The 20,673-nt window shown below is 41.8% G+C and overlaps 1 protein-coding gene across 2 annotated transcripts in view; it reads right to left on the bottom strand.

Annotated features, from left to right (window-relative positions):
- LOC114552389 (RNA-binding protein Musashi homolog 2) overlaps window positions 1-20,673 on the bottom strand; it is a 354,101-nt gene that overhangs the window by 49,042 nt on the left and 284,386 nt on the right. For both annotated transcript variants that reach the window (XM_028573129.1, XM_028573130.1), the window contains exons 8-10: window positions 15,231-15,313; window positions 7,003-7,117; window positions 4,430-4,504 (exon numbers count right to left, since the gene is read on the bottom strand). In XM_028573129.1, coding sequence (XP_028428930.1) covers window positions 4,430-4,504; window positions 7,003-7,117; window positions 15,231-15,313 — 273 coding nt within the window. The remainder of the gene's footprint in view (window positions 1-4,429; window positions 4,505-7,002; window positions 7,118-15,230; window positions 15,314-20,673) is intronic.

Raw genomic sequence — 20,673 nt, 5'->3', positions numbered from 1 at the left:
GTTGCTTCTAAGAGCCTGTGACCTTGGTGCTTTACTTCACTACACATGCATAAACAGGGTCGCACTGCAGTGCCACAACCTTCAGCTCTCATCAGAGGCCAACATGTCCTATGCCAAAAGTGAGCTGTGACAAATACAAAGAGACAATTGGGTTGTATAAAATGGACAAAGAACAGGAAAGTGGCCAGGGCTGTGGAAGATGGCTGATGTCCCACAACAGGAATGGACAACAGGAGCGTTTCTAGGACTTGAGTAGATTCGGGCTTAGCCCGGACCCATTTAAATAAACTGAATGCAATGCAAAACAGCAATTGGCTTGCCCAGCTTGTTAATAACCAGTGTATGTTCATTTTAGCTGCCCAGTTTGTAGATGTTATTTAGCTGGCACCAATATTTGGTCTAATCATAACTGGCCTGGCAACCCAAAGGCCAAGGTTTTGTTTCCAGATTTGTTTGGTGACTTATGATGCGGGAGCATTAAACACTTCATTTCCTGCATTCTGGTGAATTTTTATGCACCTATTTATACCTTTTTCTGAATCATTTTTTGCTGGAAATATCTTTATGTAAAGGGAAACATAGATTACAATCCAAATATAACAACATGATGGAATATATTGCAGTAAGGCTGTCAGGCATTCTGTATTGCTTTCATCTATTTATTCTCCTGTAGATCGGCTTTTCTAATTATATCTGAGTCAGCACACATGTAGCCAGGCATCCTCTTTTGCACCTTTTGTTGTGGAAAAAACTTTGTGCACATTCAAAATATATCTGTGTTCTCTGAGATTTGGAGGAGTCGTGATATTTTGAGAAAAATAAAGTATAGGCTATACTTTAGAAGAATAAAGTCACTATAAAATAATCTACCTGCACCATAGTCTACTGTGCATTACGTGATTGCTCTGCTGATACGGTAGATCTCAGACCTCCCGACAGACACAGAGCCCCGTTTGAAACTCTGGTCTCTGAATAAGCGAAAGTTTAGGCAAGTGGCTGTACGCTGCTCTACGTCTAAGGTGGAAAACCAGAACTACGGCAGAAATACACAGAGCTCAAAAACGACACATCTGCCGCAGCATCTCCACAGCAGATAATATTATGAACCTGAAGCTGCACATACCACGGCAAGCGCGCTGCTCATCTCTATTTTTACAGCGAGAGTGGACACTAAGTGACGCAAAGGTCTGCTTCAGGGCTCCGTGTGTTTGAGTCTGAACCATACCTGCTGCATATTCAACAGAGAGGAAGAAACGGATAGGCTACCGACAGCAAAGAAACTTATTCTATCGGCTGGATTATTTTTAAGACCTATGTCTATTTTAACATGTATGCAGTATGTGCAAAGCCAAAGCAAAATGAAATAAGGCAACTTGTGATTTTGGGGATTTACATAGACTATTGTCCGGTTTCATATTTGTCATCTTTTCAAAATACATTCAGGGCTACATTCAAAACATTTGGGGCTGAATCAACTGATGGTCTGATGGACAAGTAGTCCAAATGCAACTAGCATCACTTCAGCACGACTATATTTTCCAGTCACTACAAAGCCTTGAAGCTGCACTTTAAATTATTCTTGTGTTTGTCACAATGTGTGTCTGCCAGTACACATAAGTCTCTCACAATGCAGCATATAGAATAAAAATTATATATATATATATATATATATATATATATATATATATATATATATATATATATATATATATATATATAAAAAATCAATAATCAAACCCATGGAACCACGTTTAAAATGACAGCAATACCAACACGGGAGCATGAAGTGTCATTATTGTTGTCATTTACCATCAGGGCTGTGTCTCCCACACACATCACAAGCTACATTTAAGGAAGCACTAAATGGGCTATTAAAATGAAAACAGGACTAGGCTGAAAACAGGACAAGGCAATGGAAGAAATTGACTTTGAATCCAACTGAATATAAAGATGCTGTAATAAAACAGTGTTAAATGGAGCCAGAAATAGCTGGTAGAATAGAAGTAGGGGGGAAGCAGAATGAACACACAGCATTCACACACACACACACACACACGGGTCACTTTGTTGACCTCCTCTGAATTGGGTCCCTGGTGTGGATTATTGGCAGTGCTTCAGAAAAAGATGAGCTCCTCGCTTTCTCAACAGTCAAATTTTACCCTCTACTGTGAGCCAACTACTCTAAATCCCTCAACACTACGATGGGGGGAGAAAAAAGGCTTTTCACCTTTCTTGTCCGAGCACCAAGGTCGTTCTGGTGCAATCAAGGAAATCACAGGCAAATAACGGGGAAAAAAGGCAAAATCATTTCAAGAGAGGAGCCACGAGATTAAGAGCAAAACCTGAAAAAGTGAATCTAAAGCAATCAACTCATTCTTAACAGCGTCCTTATAAAGGCTCCAAGATTGGATGATACAGGAACGAAAAGGATAATGCAAGTGTAATGTGCTGCCATGGCTGACCCACTGTTCAGTTGATGATGGCAGAAAATAATTGTCATTATAGAGAGACAGATACACTGCGCATTATGGTTTTGATTACAGCTACATGCCATCAGTAACACATGTAGCAATCACTGCTGATGAGCAAGGGCAGTCGAAGGAGATATCGCAGTTGGAAGAGGCAGAGATTTGACAAGCTGTCTTGGCCAACCCTAGTGGGCCATCAGCTGTGTGTGTGTGTGTGTGTGTGTGTGTAAAGAATGACAGCAGCCTGCTGTGTTCCCTGGTGCGCTGTGGTCTGTGGCCTTGAAGGCAGCACAGTCCTGAGGCCAACATATTTTAACCTGTTTCCTGTGGCTTTGTCGCACCATGGGACTCCTCCAGCATGGCTCCATTTCTCAGTTCATTTCCATCCCAACCTTTAGCGTTTTAATTAATGCGGTCGAAACTTGGAGAAGATTCTACAAAGATCCTGGCTACAGGGAGCTCTTTGCCAAGTTTGCACAAGAAGCAAGAGGGTCTTAGGTTTTAACCCAACCTTACCAACGGTGGCATGTCTCTGTGGAGTTTGCATGCACTTCCTGTACGGATGCCATAATTCTACTATACCTGCTGATTGTGGAGACATCAGAGTGAGCTGTAAAATGCGTCGTAGTATTATGACATCTGGAACACAAAATGAAACTCAACCCAAGGAAACGTAAAGCGAACAGAGGGAGTGGCTGAGAACGATGCCGTTGAGGACGTGCGCTAGAGAGATGTGAGCGAAGCCATTCGGTCCATTGTGGCAACGCTGCCGAATATCCAGACGTTAAAGCCCGAGCAAGAACAATCTTTGCTGAGTTTTATTGGTGGCCATGATGTTGTGGCCCTCCTCCCCACGGGGTTCCGGAAAAGTTTGATTTTCCAGCTCGCTCTGTTAGTGGTGAAGGAGTTGGCTAAGGCTATTGCTAGCGATGCTAATGCTAATAGCCTTGAGGGTCTCCCCTCTTCAAGGCACATGCACATGATATACGTCACGACCTAACGTTAGCTATTGGTTATGGCAGATCCAGAGTGGCTCTGGGCAGATCCAATAGTTTTTAATTTCAACAGAGTACTTTAAGAAAGTTAACACTTGTCAATGGAGAGAGGTACAAATGAAATGTACGAGAGTCTGGTAGGACCAGGCTACATGCCGCCCCCCACGTGTCATGAAAAAGTGCCACACCGGGTGGCTGTCCGCATTCGCCCGTGCCAAAAATCTCTACTGCTAAAACGCTCTGTCTGAGCTCTGGGCTCCCCTTCCCAAACAGCCCAGTCTGCTCTGATTGATCAGCTGGCCCACTCTGATGTGATTGGTCAACCAAATTCAAACAAGCTTCTGGGCGGGCTGTGCTTGCTCAGGCTGCACATATGGGCAGCACATATGAAAAACTGGGCTGTCATTCTCAATCAGTGACATCACTGGGCGAGGCGTTTCAGGCATTTGAGAAAAAGTGCTTTCTTTGACGGGAAAAATCCAAAAAAGCCTAATAGGGGTTCTTTAAATCAGTTGGCAATAGAGAGCAGCAAATATTTACTTGTATGAACTTATGTGATTATTAATAAAATATCTATTCAATTAAAATAATTACATAATAATAAAATAATATTAATACAAATTATAATAGTGTTTTATTTTCAAAGCAGTAGCAACACTATATCATATCAGAAAAACGTATGGTCACATGTTGACAGGGAAATGGCACACACCAGCCCGCTTCCCACTCTGCCAAATGAAGCATGAAATCAGGAGTGGATTGCTGATAGCGCTCTGTCAGTAGCTCCTGCATTTCCCATTTAAAAAGGATTTACAGATAGTGAATGGGGAAATAATAGCTTGATGTCAACTTATCAAATCAAATCAAATTGGGGAGAGAAAGGGGGATTGCTGTGTGTGTGTGTGTGTGTGTGTGTGTGTGTGTGTGTTTAAAAAAAGGAATCAAACTATTTAAAAGTGAACTTACCTGTGAACTGGTAGCCATAGCTTGGTGCAAAACCAGTGTAGCCTCTGCCGTATGTAGCTACAATGTTAGGATAACCTGAAGAGAAGCCAAGACATGACTGTTTAGAAAAGCTCATGAACATCATAATAAAATAATGTAAACATTTCTTTAGCCACATACAGAATATTCAAAACTATGTCAGCAACTATGTGGTCATGTTGTGCAATTCTGAATGTAAATTTGAAGGGTGAGGCTGGCTTGGGGAGAGGAACCTAAAGGGTGGGGTGTGCTTGAAACAAACTAGTTTGTATAATAACTCCAATATTTAAGTGTTTATTGACATTCCTCATTTAAAATTATTCCATACACACATATTTAGTGCATTTAGTGTTTCTTGTGGACAGAATCAGAAAATGATCAGCGAAATCAGTGGTTCCCAAACTAGGGGGCACTAAAAATATATTTAAGTTTGGGAACCATTGAGCTAAGTGATGTTGCCCCAGGCCAGGTTCTATTTATTGTCTGTTCTCAGGGAAATATATAACTCTGATACCTTTCATTGCTTTATTTGAATGTTTGCACGTAGGGGTGGATTGTGGCTTGTGGCTCAGATGTAGAGTGGTTGCCCCTCAACCACAAATTGGCAGTTTGATCCCAGGCTCTTCCGGCCACATGTCAAAGTGTCCTTGAGCAAGATACTTAACTCCAAGTTGCTCCCTGGATGCTGTATGTATAATTGTCCACTGTTCCTACTACTCAGGATGGTTAAATGCAGAATTTCATTGTACTAGGTGTATGTGACAAATAAAGTTTCCTTCCACCTGTGTATGTCACCGCTTGGAAAGAAAATACCAAACAAAAAGGTACATTTCAACGTCAAAGAAAGTGGTGATGTTGTGTGTGCTAATATTTGCATGGAAAAACTTGTCCATGCTTTTATCTTCAGTAGACTTGACTACTGTAACGGTGTCTTTACAGGTCTCCCTAAAAAATCAATTAGACAGCTGCAGCTGATTCAGAACGCTGCTGCTCGAGTCCTCACTAAAACCAAGAAAGTGGATCACATCACTCCAGTACTGAAGTCTCTAGACTGGCTTCCAGTGCCTCAAAGAATTGATTTCAAAATACTTTTACAAAACAATCGGGTCAGTAGGAATTTGACATCCTATCACATCAGATATTATTGGTGTTGTCTTATTCCAAAACTCATGCACCTGTTCACACTCCCAGACCATGTGCAGGAAAGTTCCAGTATGTTCAATGTGCAATAGGGAGTAGGAATGACTTTAGAGACGTATCTCTTCTGAGGAGTCCAATATGTCCTATGGCATATGTTGAAGTGGATCTGCTGGTGATTTGGGTTCTTGGATTTGGTTCTTGTTGTCCCAAACTGTCTCCCAATTAATTACGTTCCCCTCAGGGCTCAGCTCTCGCTCCCATTTCTTTTTTATTGGGAGTTCGCCTATGGATACTTGCATCAATTTAGCATAAATCATGGACACTAATCCTCTCACAGAAGAATTAAGAAGCCATTTAATGATTGGGTGCATCTCAAGACTGTTCCGCCATGGCACACCATAACATTTCAGGGCTGATCTTAAGCGAAGATAAAGGAAGAAGGATGTCCTAGGTACCTCAAAGCTAGCTCTCAGGTCTTCAAAACTTAACATACCTTCCTCATTGAATAGCTGGTCTAAAGTATAAATACCTCTGTCGATCCACTGGTTACAAGTAAAGTGTTTGTTACCAGACATTAGGTGTCCAATGGTATTCAAATGCCACTTATTGGTGTATCGTAGGTGCTCCTTGAGCAAAAAAGTTGGTCCTCGTTTAAAGTTGGTCAGTGTGTTGGTGATAATAGGGCCATGGTCTAGCATACATTTTTTTGGGCAACCACCTGCAAAAGCAAGGTCTTGCAGGCTTAGGCTGAATCTCATTTCTCATCTTACCCCTTCTCCTTACCTCTACCCCTTCGTCTTACCCCTAGCCCTTGTCCCTCGAAACAAGGGGTAAGGGGTAGGGGTGAAAACATACCCCTATGAAATGAGACGCCACTTGGTTACATCATCATACATACTTAGGTCTGTTTGCAATAAATATTTCTATACACACTGCATGGTGTGTTGTATATCTGTTTCAGTTATCACTGTTTTGAATGAATGTCAATGTGTTTGATGTTCAGAAACACTTTCTTTGTTAACAAAAAGCTGTCTTTATTTCCCAGAAAAGTAAACATAACCTTTTCTCAGATCTCTGCAGGGTATATCCGGACAGCTAGCTAGACTATTTATCCAATCTGAGTTATCTGTTGCACGACTAAAACAACTTTTAAACATACACGTTCCAACAAAACAAGTTTCTTCCTGAAGCTATTTTGCAGCAGTACTGCGGCTTTTCCTGGTGCCTAGCACTGCACAAGACAATTGTGATTGGTTTAAAGAAATGCCAATAAACCAGAGCACGTTTTTCTTCCATCCAGGAGTGCTGTGTGGACTAGCCAGACCCTCCTATGCAGTGCCGCGGTGGAGGAAGGTCTGACAAAGCGAGACTACATTGCCATTAAACACACACACGCATGCACACAATGTACTTACTCAGCATGCCCATACCCAGCATGATGGCATCCATAGTGTATGGTAGGCCCCTGGCCCGACCTCGTGTCCCTGGAGGAAACATCACTTCCTTAGGCTGGGCCTTTTTGCATTCTACCTGTGGAGCATGGACAACAAAGACAATAATGATGACAACAGAAAACAACAGAAAAATCTGACAAACATCGCTGACAGTTTAAATATACCATTTAGTGTTAACTCATGAATCCTGGCATTTCTTTAAAATTAACTTTTCAATTTTTAGGGGAAATGTTTTTTTTTGTATATATGATATGGGCACACCAGCGGTGAGATAGCTATGGCTATGCAAAGGTAGCAACAAGCAGCTTGGCAAATCACAGAAACAAGGAAGCAAAGATTGGACTGCAACAATACATACAGTCAAGCCCGAAATTATTCATACCCCTGGCAAATTCTGACTTAAAGTTACTTTTATCCAACCAGAAAGTCTTTTTTTTGACCGGAAATGACACAGGCTTCTCCCAAAAGATAATAAGACGATGTACAAGAGGCATCATTGAGGAAAAAAATATTACTCATCTTTTATTTACATTTGAACAAAAAGTGGCATGTCCAAATTATTCATACCCTTTGCGAACTGTCACAGTCTATGGGAAAATCCAAAGTTCTATACCATTCCAAATAGTCCAAGCTGTTGTAAAGCATCCTAATTACCCTGATACATTGGGAACAGCTAATTTAATCAACAGGAGAAAAACAGAAGCTCTCTGCTGTTGGTTTGTGGACAGTCATGGCTAAGACAAAGGAGCTCAGCGAGGACTTGCGGCTGCGCATTAGTCAGGAAAGGGCTATAAGACCATATCTAAATGTTTTGAAGTTTCAGTGGCTACAGTGCAAAGTATAATTAAAAAATACAAGACGTTCTGCACTGTGAAAAATCTCAGAGGATGTGGTCAGAAGCCAAAAGTGACACCTGTGCTGGCCAGGAGGATAGTGAGAGAGGTAAAAGAGAATCCAAGGATCACCACGGCCATCCTGAAGAATCTGGACTCTGCTGGTGGCAACATCTCAAGGCAGACAGTCCAACGGATACTACACACCGCTGGTTTCCATGGACGCAGACCAAGGAGGATACCACTTCTGCAGATAAGGCACACAAAAGCCCGCTTGGCCTTTGCAAATGCTCATCTTGACAAAGAAGAAGACTTCTGGTCTTCTGTTTTATGGTCAGATGAAACAAAAATTGAATTGTTTGGCCACAACGATGTAGCCTTCATTTGGCATAAAAAAGGAGAAGCCTTCAACCCTAAGAACACCATCCCCACTGTCAAACACGGTGGTGGGAACCTAATGTTTTGGGGGTGTTTTTCAGCCGGTGGACCATAGTCACAGTAAACGGCACTATGAAAAAGGAGCAATACATCAAAATTATATAATATAACATCAGGCAGTCAGCAGAGAAACTTGGCCTTGGGCACCAGTGGACATTTCAGCATGACAACGACCCAAAAGACACAGCAAAAGTGGTGAAGAAATGGTTAGCAGACAAAAACATTAACGTTTTGCAGTGGCCCAGCCAGAGTCCTGACTTAAATCCAATTGAGAATCTGTGGAGGGAGCTAAAGATCAGGGTGATGGCAAGACCCTCCAACCTGAAAGAGTTGGAGCTCATCGCTAAAGATGAACGGGCAAAAATACTAGTGGAGACATGCAAAAAGCTGGTCAGCAATTCTAGGAAGCGTTTGATTGCTGTAATAGCCAATAAAGGCTTTTCTATTGATTATTGAGAAGGGTATGAATAATTTGGATATGCCACTTTTTGTTCAAATGTAAATAAAAAATTATATATATTTTTTTTCCACAATGATGCCTCTTGTACATTGTCTAATCTTTTGGGAGAAGGCTGTGTCATTTCCGGTCAAAAAAAGACTTGCTGGTTGAATAAAAGTAACTTTAAGTCAGAATTTGCCAGGGGTATGAATCATTTCGGGCTTGACTGTATATGTTAAATTTCAAATTTGGTTTGAGATCCTGCTGGCAAAGATACAGTTTAAGTTTTGTGTTTGAGTTTAAGTGCTTTCAGGAAAAGCTGCCATCAGCAGAGCAGAGCCAGCATGTCCCTGTTGACACTGGCTTATAAGCCCCTTTCTTAACTTAAGAAGCTTAGGTGATGACAATGCAAAATACAAAGAATTCAAAATAATTCGAGATTTCACAATCAGAATTACTTGAACTCTGTTCTTTTCTTTCAGAATGGCTGTGCTAGGACATTATGTTACACTCATTTGGCAGACACAAAAAGTAAATTACAATAAGTGTAGAGATAGTTGTGGACTTTAGGAAGGACGCAGCCCCCCCATCCGCTCATCAAAAAAAGCCAAGCCGAGGATGTACTTCCTGCGGCAGCTGAAGAAGTTTAACCTGTCAAAGACTATGATGGTGCACTTCTACACTGCCATCATTGAGTCCATCCTCACCTGCTCCATCACCATCTGGTACCCTGCTGCCACTGCTAAGGACAAAGGCAGACTGCAGACTGCAGCTGCAAGCCGTCTCTCCAGGACCTGTATGCCTCCAGGATGCTGAGGCGGGCAGGAAAGACTGTAGCCAATCGCTCTCAACCCCGGACACAAACTGTTTGAACCCCTCCCCTCTGACAGGAGGCTGTGGTCCATCAGGACCAAAATCTCACGCCACAAAAACAGTTTATTCCCCTCTGCAGTCAGCCTCATTAACAAGGCCCCAGACCCCCACTGACATTGACTCTAAACCCTCTTACCCCTTGTCACTAGATTTTGCAGTGCTGCTCTCTGTCTCTCTCTCTTGCTCTCTCTTTCTCTCTCTCTCTCACGTCACACACACACACACACACACTGTCTGCAATGTTCCCCCCTACATCACTGTTACTGCATTTATCAGGGGGGATATCGCAAATGCTAATTTGTTCTGGGTTGCACCAAGGCCATTTGCTTAAGGTCAGAGAGCCTTTGTTTCAATGGCTTTGCCGATATCATCATTATGCCTCAATCAATAAGTCTGAGATAGAAAAACACAACGTGCCAAAGGCCACTTCACCCTTCAAAGTTCTTGTTTAACTGAATACAATAGAATGTTAGCAGTGAATGAGAGGGAGGTTGGAAGTATTAATCAATTAAGTGGATACAGAGAAGTGCTGCAGGGAGGGCATCCTGGGAGGTCACAGCAGAAGCCTGGTGCCCACTTGCTAATGGGAATGAAGATGCTCACCATGACAGGAGGTTCGTCATTATAAATGGACCGTTTTAAAAGGCAGTGAGTCTCTTGATTTTAAATTAACTACAGTCAGTGTTGATACTTTCAGACCTGAGCCAACAGAGTACAGCTGTAAATGTAAATGTCTTCTCATTTATAGCGCTTTTCTTGTTTTAACGACCACTCAATTACATAGTACAGGCACCATTCACCATTCACACACACATATGCATACACTGGTGGCCGAGGTTGCCATATAGGTGCCACCTGATCATCAGATAAACATTCACACACCAATGGCACAGCACTGGGAGCAATTTGGGGTTAAGTGTCTTGACCAAGGACACTTCGACATGGTACTGCAGGGTGGACCACCGACATTCCAATTGGTAGATTACTGCCCTACCACCTGAGCCACAGCCGCTGTGTGGTCTAACTTAATGCAATTGAGTCATTGCTAAGAGGAGCTGTTTATACCTTAGGCAAAAGTCTGCAGTAGAGAAGTGCTCAGCCAGCAAACATTATATGTCTCTCCATTGTGGGCTTCAGATTGGCCTAGCCCTGAGGGACAAAGGAGAGTGGTGGATGGTCCTGTGCCACTTAGCAGGGTGCAACCATAGACTGTTAATATTAATGGACAACGCATCCAGTTCAGCGAAGTGCTGCAAATGCAGAAGTGCCTTAAACCTGCATTCTATCTCACACATGCGGTTGCAAAATGACGTTGGTTTCTGTAGAAGTCTATAAGAAAGTGACCCACTTCTCACTTGATTTATTACCTCAGTTAAACATTTTCATAATGAGTTTATAGTTTTAAGTCTTCTGCAACAAAAACTGATGTTCATTTTTTGAATTATGGTCCTCGTGGATTTTAAAATCGACGATAAAGCAGGGGGTGTTTTAGGCTATGATGTGATTGCCAGTGAAAGTGTGTAACATAACGTAGAGTGTAAGCAGCTCCTCCCTCACTCCTCCCTCTTGTCTAAAATCGTCACATCCGCAACCAGGATGGCTGCGCCTGTAACGGCAAACTCGACCAAGGATAACAGATCTCCACAAACTAATGGGTGACGTCACATTTGCATTCATACTAAATCAGATGTTGCAGCAATTAGCACAGGGTTGTGCAGTGGTATTACTTAAATGGCTTATTTGTGTCTCTATTGTGTTTTGTCTGATCACCAATAGGTTACGTGATTGGCCACCGTAGCATGACGTCGGTTGCGTTTATCAAAAGATGATTCTATTTCCCTCGCCATCATCCAGACCTCCATTTTGCAGCCTGCCTGCATGTTCAACTAGCCCTTCACATTCATTCAGACTCAAGCCACTCAACATTCTCTGGCCTCTGCTATCCCAGCCCCTCCATTAAGTAGGCCATAAGTTCTTCTATATATATATATATATATATATATATATATATATATGCTGGTCTTAGGTCAACATTTCTCCAAGGTAAAGACATTCACAGCCTCTTTCTCTCCAGCCTGCAACTAACCGCCACGGCCAACATGTGCATTTTAATAATTTCATCGAACATGTTTGTACATAGCCCGAATGTGTTTTTCTTCACATCTGCAGCAGTTGCAAATATGTTCATCCCCGGAGCACTAATGCTTTTACCAGTACTACATGTGCCTTACAACCTAGCAGTTATTTTGGTAATTAAAGGCTTTAGTGCCATTATTTAGCACATCTTTGTCGCAACTCTTTCATAACACATTTGAGGATATTAAGAGTGAGTTTAAACAATGGTGATTACTCACTCTTTGATAGATAGGAACTTAACAGACAATTAACTAGATGCAAATCTTCACTGTCCACAGTCTAAGGGTGCAACTACAAACCTCCTGGTGGCAGAAGCAGAGCAGGGTATTGCAGGCAGACAATAAGGCTAGCAGCAAAACAGTCAGCAAACCATGTCCTCATTGACCTTTCCCCTGCTCGGTCCCTTGGTGAGAGCTCATTATAATGATTTACTGTGTATGTTACTGTATTTACTGTAGTCTGACCCATTGATGAAAGCGCTTGTACTCTATTTGCTGCTTTGTCAAGTAATAGGGTGGGAAAGTCGCCACAGACACTCAGATCCTAACTTCAAATGCGTGTGCACAGTTAGTGGCGCTTTTTAAGTCAGTTAGCAGAGGTTGGTCTATCCTCGTTTGCCCAGGTGGAGCTTGACAGACAGCTTTGGGGATCACCGTCACTTGCCATCCCTGCTGCTCACTGCTCACCCACTAAATTTACCTCTGGCTTCGGGCTGGCCCATGCCATGACATTTCCTTTGGGAGAAGGCAGCACCACCAACAACAGCCTTGTTATTTTATCAATAAAGGGCATACATATTGTATGGGCTCAAGAGTTTTTCTTCCCTGCACTTTCTGATGCTCAGGTTGGTTCAGATGTTAGCACTGTTAGCCATGTTGTGTCAGCTAATAATGTTAGCAATGTAAGCGCCTTACTCAGCGAATAAAGTGGTGCTGCCTGCTCTTCCTTGGCCTCCACTTCCTAAGCTAAGCTTATTTCACGTTCTGCCACAGTGGCTAGTAGGGTGTTTGTGTCACATTACTTAGATGCCCGCCGCTGCACGGCTAAATGCACTAACTTTACCCGGGCTGGGCGTGCACTGGCTATTGGTTCCACTTGTTTGACTGCTAAAGCTACGTGCTAACACGGTAAACAGTGCTGGAAAACATTGCGCCTTAGTGAGTAATCCTGATAGTTGCGTTAGCACTGTTGACCGTGTTACCCAGGTAAGCTAACCGCTGCCTCTAGCATCTCTCTGCGTGTCCCCACACGGCTCACATCTTCATGGATGTATTAGCTCTTAGCTCATCTTAGAATAAACTGCTATCTGTGTGGACTGGAGCATGTGAAGGCATCGCGCTGATGTCATTCAGTCCTCAGTTGGAAGTCCCAGAGGCGCTCCTGCAATTACATCATACTGCAAAAGCTGCCGCTAGAAACAACCTAAGTCTGTTTACATTAGTTTACCCATCATAACTTCCATCATGTCTGTCTTGATTTGATTGACTTAAATATTTTTAACTAGTCACCTTGTTTGGATACTACAGTTGCGCTTTCTGTCTTCAGTGAAAGCATACAACCGTTAGTTTGTTAGTACCTATTTTTTGTATACAGTATGGTTACCTAGAAACCGAGGCTGAAAAACAGTTGTACAATATCTTGTAAGAACTGCTAGGTGAGTGGTTAGTACCCTGAGCTTTCATCTGGGAGTTGGGATTTTGATTCCCCAGTAAGGTGGTCTTGTTTTTTTCATTTTGGATTAGATAATTTGCATGCAATTGCGCAAATCAGGGCCCGCGAACGCAAATTTTTTTTTGCAGGGTGGTAGGAGAAGATTCATGAATATGCCTGCTCTGGTTGGGTTGGTTAGGTTTAGGCAAGATGAGATTGGTTATGGTTAGGGTAAGAATGTCAGGGCGATAATATTCCAAATAGGTGTAATACATGAGTAGTATGGATAACTGTGTGTAAATATATGCCAAGGTACTGTAAATGCGCAGGGGTGCAAATAGCATACATTGATATTTGTACCAGATAGGGTATTAATAGTTTAACTTTAGTTAAGCTTATTTTGTTAACCCTTGCAACTTTTTGTTTTTCTGGGTCAAAATTTAAAATTAGAACTTTTTTTTCAATGTTTTGTTTGTCTTTTTTAACACTTTTGTTGCTTTTCCCCCGATGTTTATGTTTTTGTCACTTTTATCCAAGTTTTTTTTGTCACTTTTCCCGATGCCTTTTGGCATTTTTGTGATTTTTTCCCCCCGACATTTTTGTCACTTTTTTCAATGTTCTTTCATAAAAAAAATTCCCAAATGCTATTAAGTAGTAAGGTGTCTTTGGGTGTCTTGAAAAGCGCCAACAAATTCACTCTCAGACTCAGGTTCACTGTCTACTCTCAGACTGTATATTGTCTTCTGTGGGTCTTTAGAGAGCTTTCAAAAGTCTGACATCATCAGGTTTTTGTCAGGTTGGGCTTGAGACTTTAAAACCATGAAAACAACATTTTTGAAGCTTGACTCATACAAGAGACCAAAGTCAGGGTATCTGACAAAAAAACAAAACTTTCTAAAACAAAAAATCCAATGAAAGTAGTGAACTGATCATTTAATTTACTTGTGAAGAGCCCTGTATGGAACCATCCACATTACTTTTTTTTTTTAAATTTGGTTGAAACCCAAATTTCTGATATAGAAACATTTTAGAAAATGGGTAAAAATTGACCAGAGGACAACAGGCGGGTTAAACTGATGTTTCTAAGGTCTTGTTTCTAACGTTGTGTGTCTGGGTCCTATTGCTAGGAGAAAACAATGGAAAACAGAAGAGGAGTGATAACGTAATTGCATTTTTTGTTTTGGTGGGGGTCAATTAGATGGATTTTACAAATGGAAGATATTCAACATAATATGACATAATGGTATAATGTGATATGCAACTGCTATATCTTTTCTTTCAACGTTCTGGACTGAAAACACTGGGCTGAAACATTAAAGGCTAAACAATTAAAAACAAATACACTGGATAATACTTTGAGCATTTGAGCTGAAGGTTGGGAGCAGATACACTAAACAAACACTAACCTGGGACCTTCTGTTGGGCCCCCATGTTCACTGTGATCTTTTTTATCTCTTACAATGACAAACCTTCAGTCATGGCCAGCCATTCCAGTCTAATTTGCAGAGCATCCTGGCGTGGGAAGTGGACATGGGGGCAGAGGTTGGGCCAGGTTGTTCTGCCCTTTTATGTGCTTCGGGATCATACACACAATTTCATGGTTAGTGATCAGTTGCACAGAACAGACAGCCAACCTCCACTTCTCTTATCCCTTTAGCATTTCACTGGTGTGTGTATGCAGGTCCAAATGTGCACACCAGTTTCCATCCTGGCTGGTCCAGCATTAGTTTCCACCATCACTTTCACTGTTACACTAAGGAAAATCAAATATTAATCCAGATCTGTGTCAGACTTTCTGAAATGCAATAGGACCCACTCACCATTTTATTATTGATTTCATGAAAATGGATCTCGCAGACTTTCTCCACCACATCCTCAATTTCAAATGTCACAAAGCCAAAACCTGCGGAGGAGACAAATGGGTAGAGAGAATAATGGCGAGAGGAGGGAAAGAGGAGGCAAGAAATAGAAAAGAGGGGGAGGAGGGGACACTTGGTCATATTTCCACAAACGCATGATCCGCTTCAGTTAAGAACACTCATTTCTATCGATTAAGAGGTGGAGATGGAGCCTTTCACCTCACACAAAGCTTCCTCAGGCTCACTTAGCTTTATAGACCTGGTGCAACAAATGTGCCTTGTGGTAATCAAAATGATACACCTGTCAAAATTGGACTAATATATTTTGATTTAAAGTGAAGGGAAAGCAGAATAAAACTGCCATAGAGACCAAAAAAGGTCTTAGACTGGCCGATATAATATGGTTGCTTTTAGTGTTTTAGTAGATAAGCTGGTTTGGGCTTGAACTAATGGCAGAATATTCTTAGCATTATTACACACAGTTTCAGGATGCTTCCAAAGCAACACTCAGTACATGTCAGTAGTACAGGGTAATACAATGGTTCACTAGCCATAGCTAATCATTTTCATATCACACAGGGACAATTTAGAATCAACGGAAATACATACAGTATCATCAGACACATTGATGGCTGAACACAATGCACACACACACACACACACACACACACACACACACACACACACACAATGTATTTATTAAAGGGGCTGTACTCAAAATACTGAAAAAAGTTTTGCGGGACTGCACACAGCTCTCACAGACTGTTCCCCAACTCATCAACTACTGACGCTTTGTCGCACAAACATGCACGCTGTATCAAATCACAGAACATCTGCTGCAATAACTGCAATTGCTCTTGGGGAAATTGTTTGTCTTTGTAAATTATAAAGTGTGGTCTGTCTACTCTATCTGTAAAGTGTGATGAGATAACGTTGGTTATGATTTGACAATTGTCAGTTGTTTAATATTAATGTCCCGAATGTCTAGTACAGAACCTTAAAGGTTGAACTTTTTTCTTCTTTATTTTACTGACTTAAAATGTGTGTACATGTTTGTAATGTAAGTGTTATTGACTTCTGTCCTTGTCAGAACCAGGTGGACCTACTACAGTAACTAACTCCGTATAGTAATACTGTCCTCCGAACCGGACTGCCACAAACTTGAAAACAACAGATGACCTCTGGTCTATTGTGCTGGAGAGTGTGGATGAAGGCGTATGGTGCGTTCACCGCTTTTATGCTATCTAAATCTGTTCTCTCTATTGCTGTCAGCTGTCATTTCAGTGCAAATTGTCGCATATGCCAGTCTTTGTAGATTTGTTAGATCTAACAGCTCCATTAGTCTCATCAGAATCATCAGTCCACCACCACCACCAGTGTCTGGACTCCATGGAGGGATTTATCTCTGCTGTGGCTCCGAGCAGTGTCTGTGTCTGCTGGATGTGTAAATGAACAATTGTTTGCTAACACATTTGCAGTAACAATTAGGAGCTATGTGAATTCATAAGAATATTATACTTTTTGGGCCGACCTCTAGCTCAACCAGTAAGCGCGTGCTCCCCATGTAGGCTGAGTACTTTGCTATGCTACCGTTTAAGTGTGGTGCTATTTTGAGCCTTTTTAGTGGTATAGAAATAGTGATTTACCCTCTGCCCGAAAGCTAGCGTTACAAGCTAATCACTGCTTTGCGCTAGCTTGTTTCTAGCTACATACACGTTTGATTAGCATGAAAACATATTCCAGAGAATGGTCGACACGGTACACATATGTTATTAACCCCTAGGTTCATTTTGCCTTTGAATTGTCCTTTTAAATAGGGTGACAAGATTTCCCAGAACTAAAACCGGGACACTTTGTGCGTGACCGTAGTGCTCGTGCACCCACCCACTTTTTAACATGAACATGTGCCAGCCCATGTCAAACATAGACACAGACAGATTACAGACGTAGACCACTGCAATTGACTGACACACACAGTGGTTAAAATGGCTTTTGTAGGGAGGGGGAGCCCTTATTTACAATGAATGGTCATCATTCAAAATCATGCCGTAAAATGACTTAATGTGTTTTTACACCAAAGGTGCTCTTTTTCCAGTATGTGTAAGGTAGGGTCTAGTAGTTATTCAAGATAAATACTTAACAATTCACTTACTTTATTATTATTTTTTACCTTTAATGTTAACAGACATTAAAGGTACGGATATCACCCTTGGAAAATGTATGAAACTGAACATTGAAAATATTGGTAAACATCTTTTAAAACAAGAAAATTATGTTGATTTAAGAGAATAGGGGCCAATTTCTTTTTATGTTTGATTTAATCACACCGAAACGGGAGGTAATTACTCAACTCAATGCATTATGAAACAACCCGAGCAACACTTGAGGCACTTGTGTGCAGACATAACAGTTTACACTTTAAATACATCACATTTACTTATTCATATACTACAATTCATGCATTAATCTTCCAAATAGGAGTAAAGGCAGGTTCCTCTGGTTTATGCTGCTTTTGACCTCCTTGTCATCACCCACTTCCTAACAAACTTAGTTGGGTTCCACAACTCTAGTGGTGGACCCACTAACTAAACGCTTGGCTCTCAGCTGATCTAACAGCTGATTGGTTCAGAATCGACTCAACATAATGACGTTTTATATAAACTTTTTATAGTTTTGCTACTAACTATTTGTCTGATTTAAAGGCTTATTATGTACAGAACACATGTAGTGGTGCTGATAGTGACGTTTAGAAGTCAGAGAGACTAAATCCGTTCAGATTACAGATCATCTACAGTCTGTTGTGTATTATCCGCACCAGATCACAGGTGAAACATTTTGACAGCTACTCTGTCTTTATAAAACCGCTGGAGACTGTGCAGCCTACAAGCTGATATATGGGTCTGATAACATTTTATTTAAATTGGAATCGGACCTAACAGTGATTCTGTGACTTCCTGTTCAGCCCGAAGGCTGCTGGAAACGGCTGCAAACTGTCCTACTTAACAGCAGACTTTTGTCACTGTCCCCCCGGCTGCTGCCGCCTGCTCTAGTCCACTTTACAGGCGAGGCACAGCTCATTTCGAACGAGCCTATTATGACTGATAATTCCATGTAGCCTGGGTGTCTCTGTGTAGTCTTGTTAATTAATCTCATATGCCATGTATTTGTGTTGTGGACCTGAGGAGGCGTTCCGGCGCGCTCCGGCCCAATTTAACCTCTGGACACACACACACGTTAAAATCATACACTGGCCGCTTTATAAGTCTTTCTACATGGGTTTAGTTAATGCTCAGGCTATAATAATATCACGTCGGCTATGTAAAGATCCCGACAGGCTTTTGTCGGGACTTGGGACAGGCAACTCAAAATCGGGACTGTCCCGGTCAAACCGGGACGTCTGGTCACCCTACCTGTAAACCTTTTATTGTTTAAACTTAGTTAAAAAATATGCACTCAGGTAGCACTAGTTTTCACTTGTTCCAGTGGATGATTAAAGACAGATAGAAGTAAGGACCTTGGTCTAGGTGTCTGAAGCAAACAAAAGATAAAACAATCCCACCTATGCCTGCCACCTATGCCTTCCCCTTCTCCCCCTCTTCACCACCTAATCAGTACCCTGGCCACCACTTGTGACATCCAACAAAACGATTTGTCAGTGAACCCAGCAGCCAAGATACAAAAGCCACAATGGGTGGCATCGTGAGAGAGGGGTTGGAGGTCCACCCCCCATAGTCTCACAAAAACCTCGGGGAAACACTGAAGTATCGAATAAATGAATGAAAATAAAAATCACTAAAAAGTGAAAAAGTGAATGCAACTTGCCAGCATGATGTTGATTGAAGTATGGAACTTAGCAGCCAATTACAGGCCACCATGTAGGCAACCAATCATGTAAGTGCACAGTGTACAAAGCTCCAACAACCGAGCACAGAGCAATAACAAATAGAATGTCACTCACGAGTAGTGGCGGCAGATAATTGTGGCTGAGGTAGCCTATTTAGTAGTAGCAGGGGCTAAACATTTTGTACATAAAAACAAATTACTAAATATGATAACAATAAATAATGATACATATGTTTCTACTACAATCCGACCTGGACTACTGGTTCTGGTGTTTTTCTTCAGAGTTCCATTTGCTCAAATCAGTGTTCTATGCATGCGTGTGCTTCGGTGAGCTAAAGACTGTATGTATGCCTCACTGACTGTACAGACAGCACTACTATTGCTTTTTTACATGGAGTCTGGTGGGTTTAGCGCTAGCGACCTCAGAGCTGTTTCTGGTTAAACAAAAAAGGTCTCAAAGAGGTTTTAAAGGTCCATTTCTGAAGGGATCCTTTCCATAATGTTGTCAGACACTTAGAATATTAATCTGAGCCTGTCAGTGGCAAAACGAGCACTTTTGTGAAGATAAATACAAGCTGGACAATTGCCCCATTAACTTACATTGTAGCTTTTTTCCCCCGCTGCTGACTGCAGCGATCTCGCTTAATACTGGACCAATGTCAAGGACTGGTGTTCCCATCAGTCGCTTGGACACAAAAACATAGAAAAACAGGGTCCAAGTTGAAAAAAACGGTAGTTATCCTTTAATGGAGCTCAGCGTAAATTCTGACAGGAAGACTTCTAAACTTAATCACATTTCTCTCTCTTGTAAAACTGAACAGCTGATAGAGGCGTTCACTTTTATTTAACCAATCAGAAGCGGCGTTGAATTTCACGAGCCACAGTATGACATCCCTGTTTTAAAGTCTCTCTCTCTGCTGCTCAGTTGTCATTTCAGGCTAAGAGCACAACCCTCCTCCTCCCCTTGCTCCTCCGGTCTTCATCGTGCATGGCTCTTGGTTCCTTCTCCGGTAAGACTGCCATCAGCTCCTCGGTTTGGTATTTGGGTTCCTCACACCACCATCAGTGTCTAGACTCCATCGGGGGATCAGCTTCTGGCTTTTTAATCCCCTAAATATTTATATAATTTCATAATGACGGAATCTAATCTCCAAAGACTGTACATATCATGCGTTCGTACAATAAATCTTTTCATATCTGCAACAAAGTTTCTCCTGATTGAAATACCATCATTAATTCTATGCTGTAGGTTGTAGCCAACACATAACAAGACAACCAAGCCCATTACTGACAACTATACATTGGACTAAAACTGTAGACTCGGTCAAGCTGCATTAACCACTAACATGGGCGCGTCTGTGCGCCCCGCAAGCAATTGCTGCCATTTGAGTCAATGCTTGATATTACACTAGCCGCTCCACAGCGCGTCCCAGAAGGGAGCGTGAAGTGGCTTTCCGCTCTGCTCAAGAAACGCATCAGGTCTATTTTCACACGAGCCATAGGCCGTTCAGACAGCCGGGCAGGAAGTGAAACAGCAAGACTATCCAGTCAATTTACCAAA

The sequence above is a fragment of the Perca flavescens genome, chromosome 3, assembly GCF_004354835.1.
Source record: "Perca flavescens isolate YP-PL-M2 chromosome 3, PFLA_1.0, whole genome shotgun sequence".
NCBI classification, from domain to species: Eukaryota; Metazoa; Chordata; class Actinopteri; order Perciformes; family Percidae; genus Perca; species Perca flavescens.
This window is presented reverse-complemented; position numbering and strand designations above follow the sequence as displayed.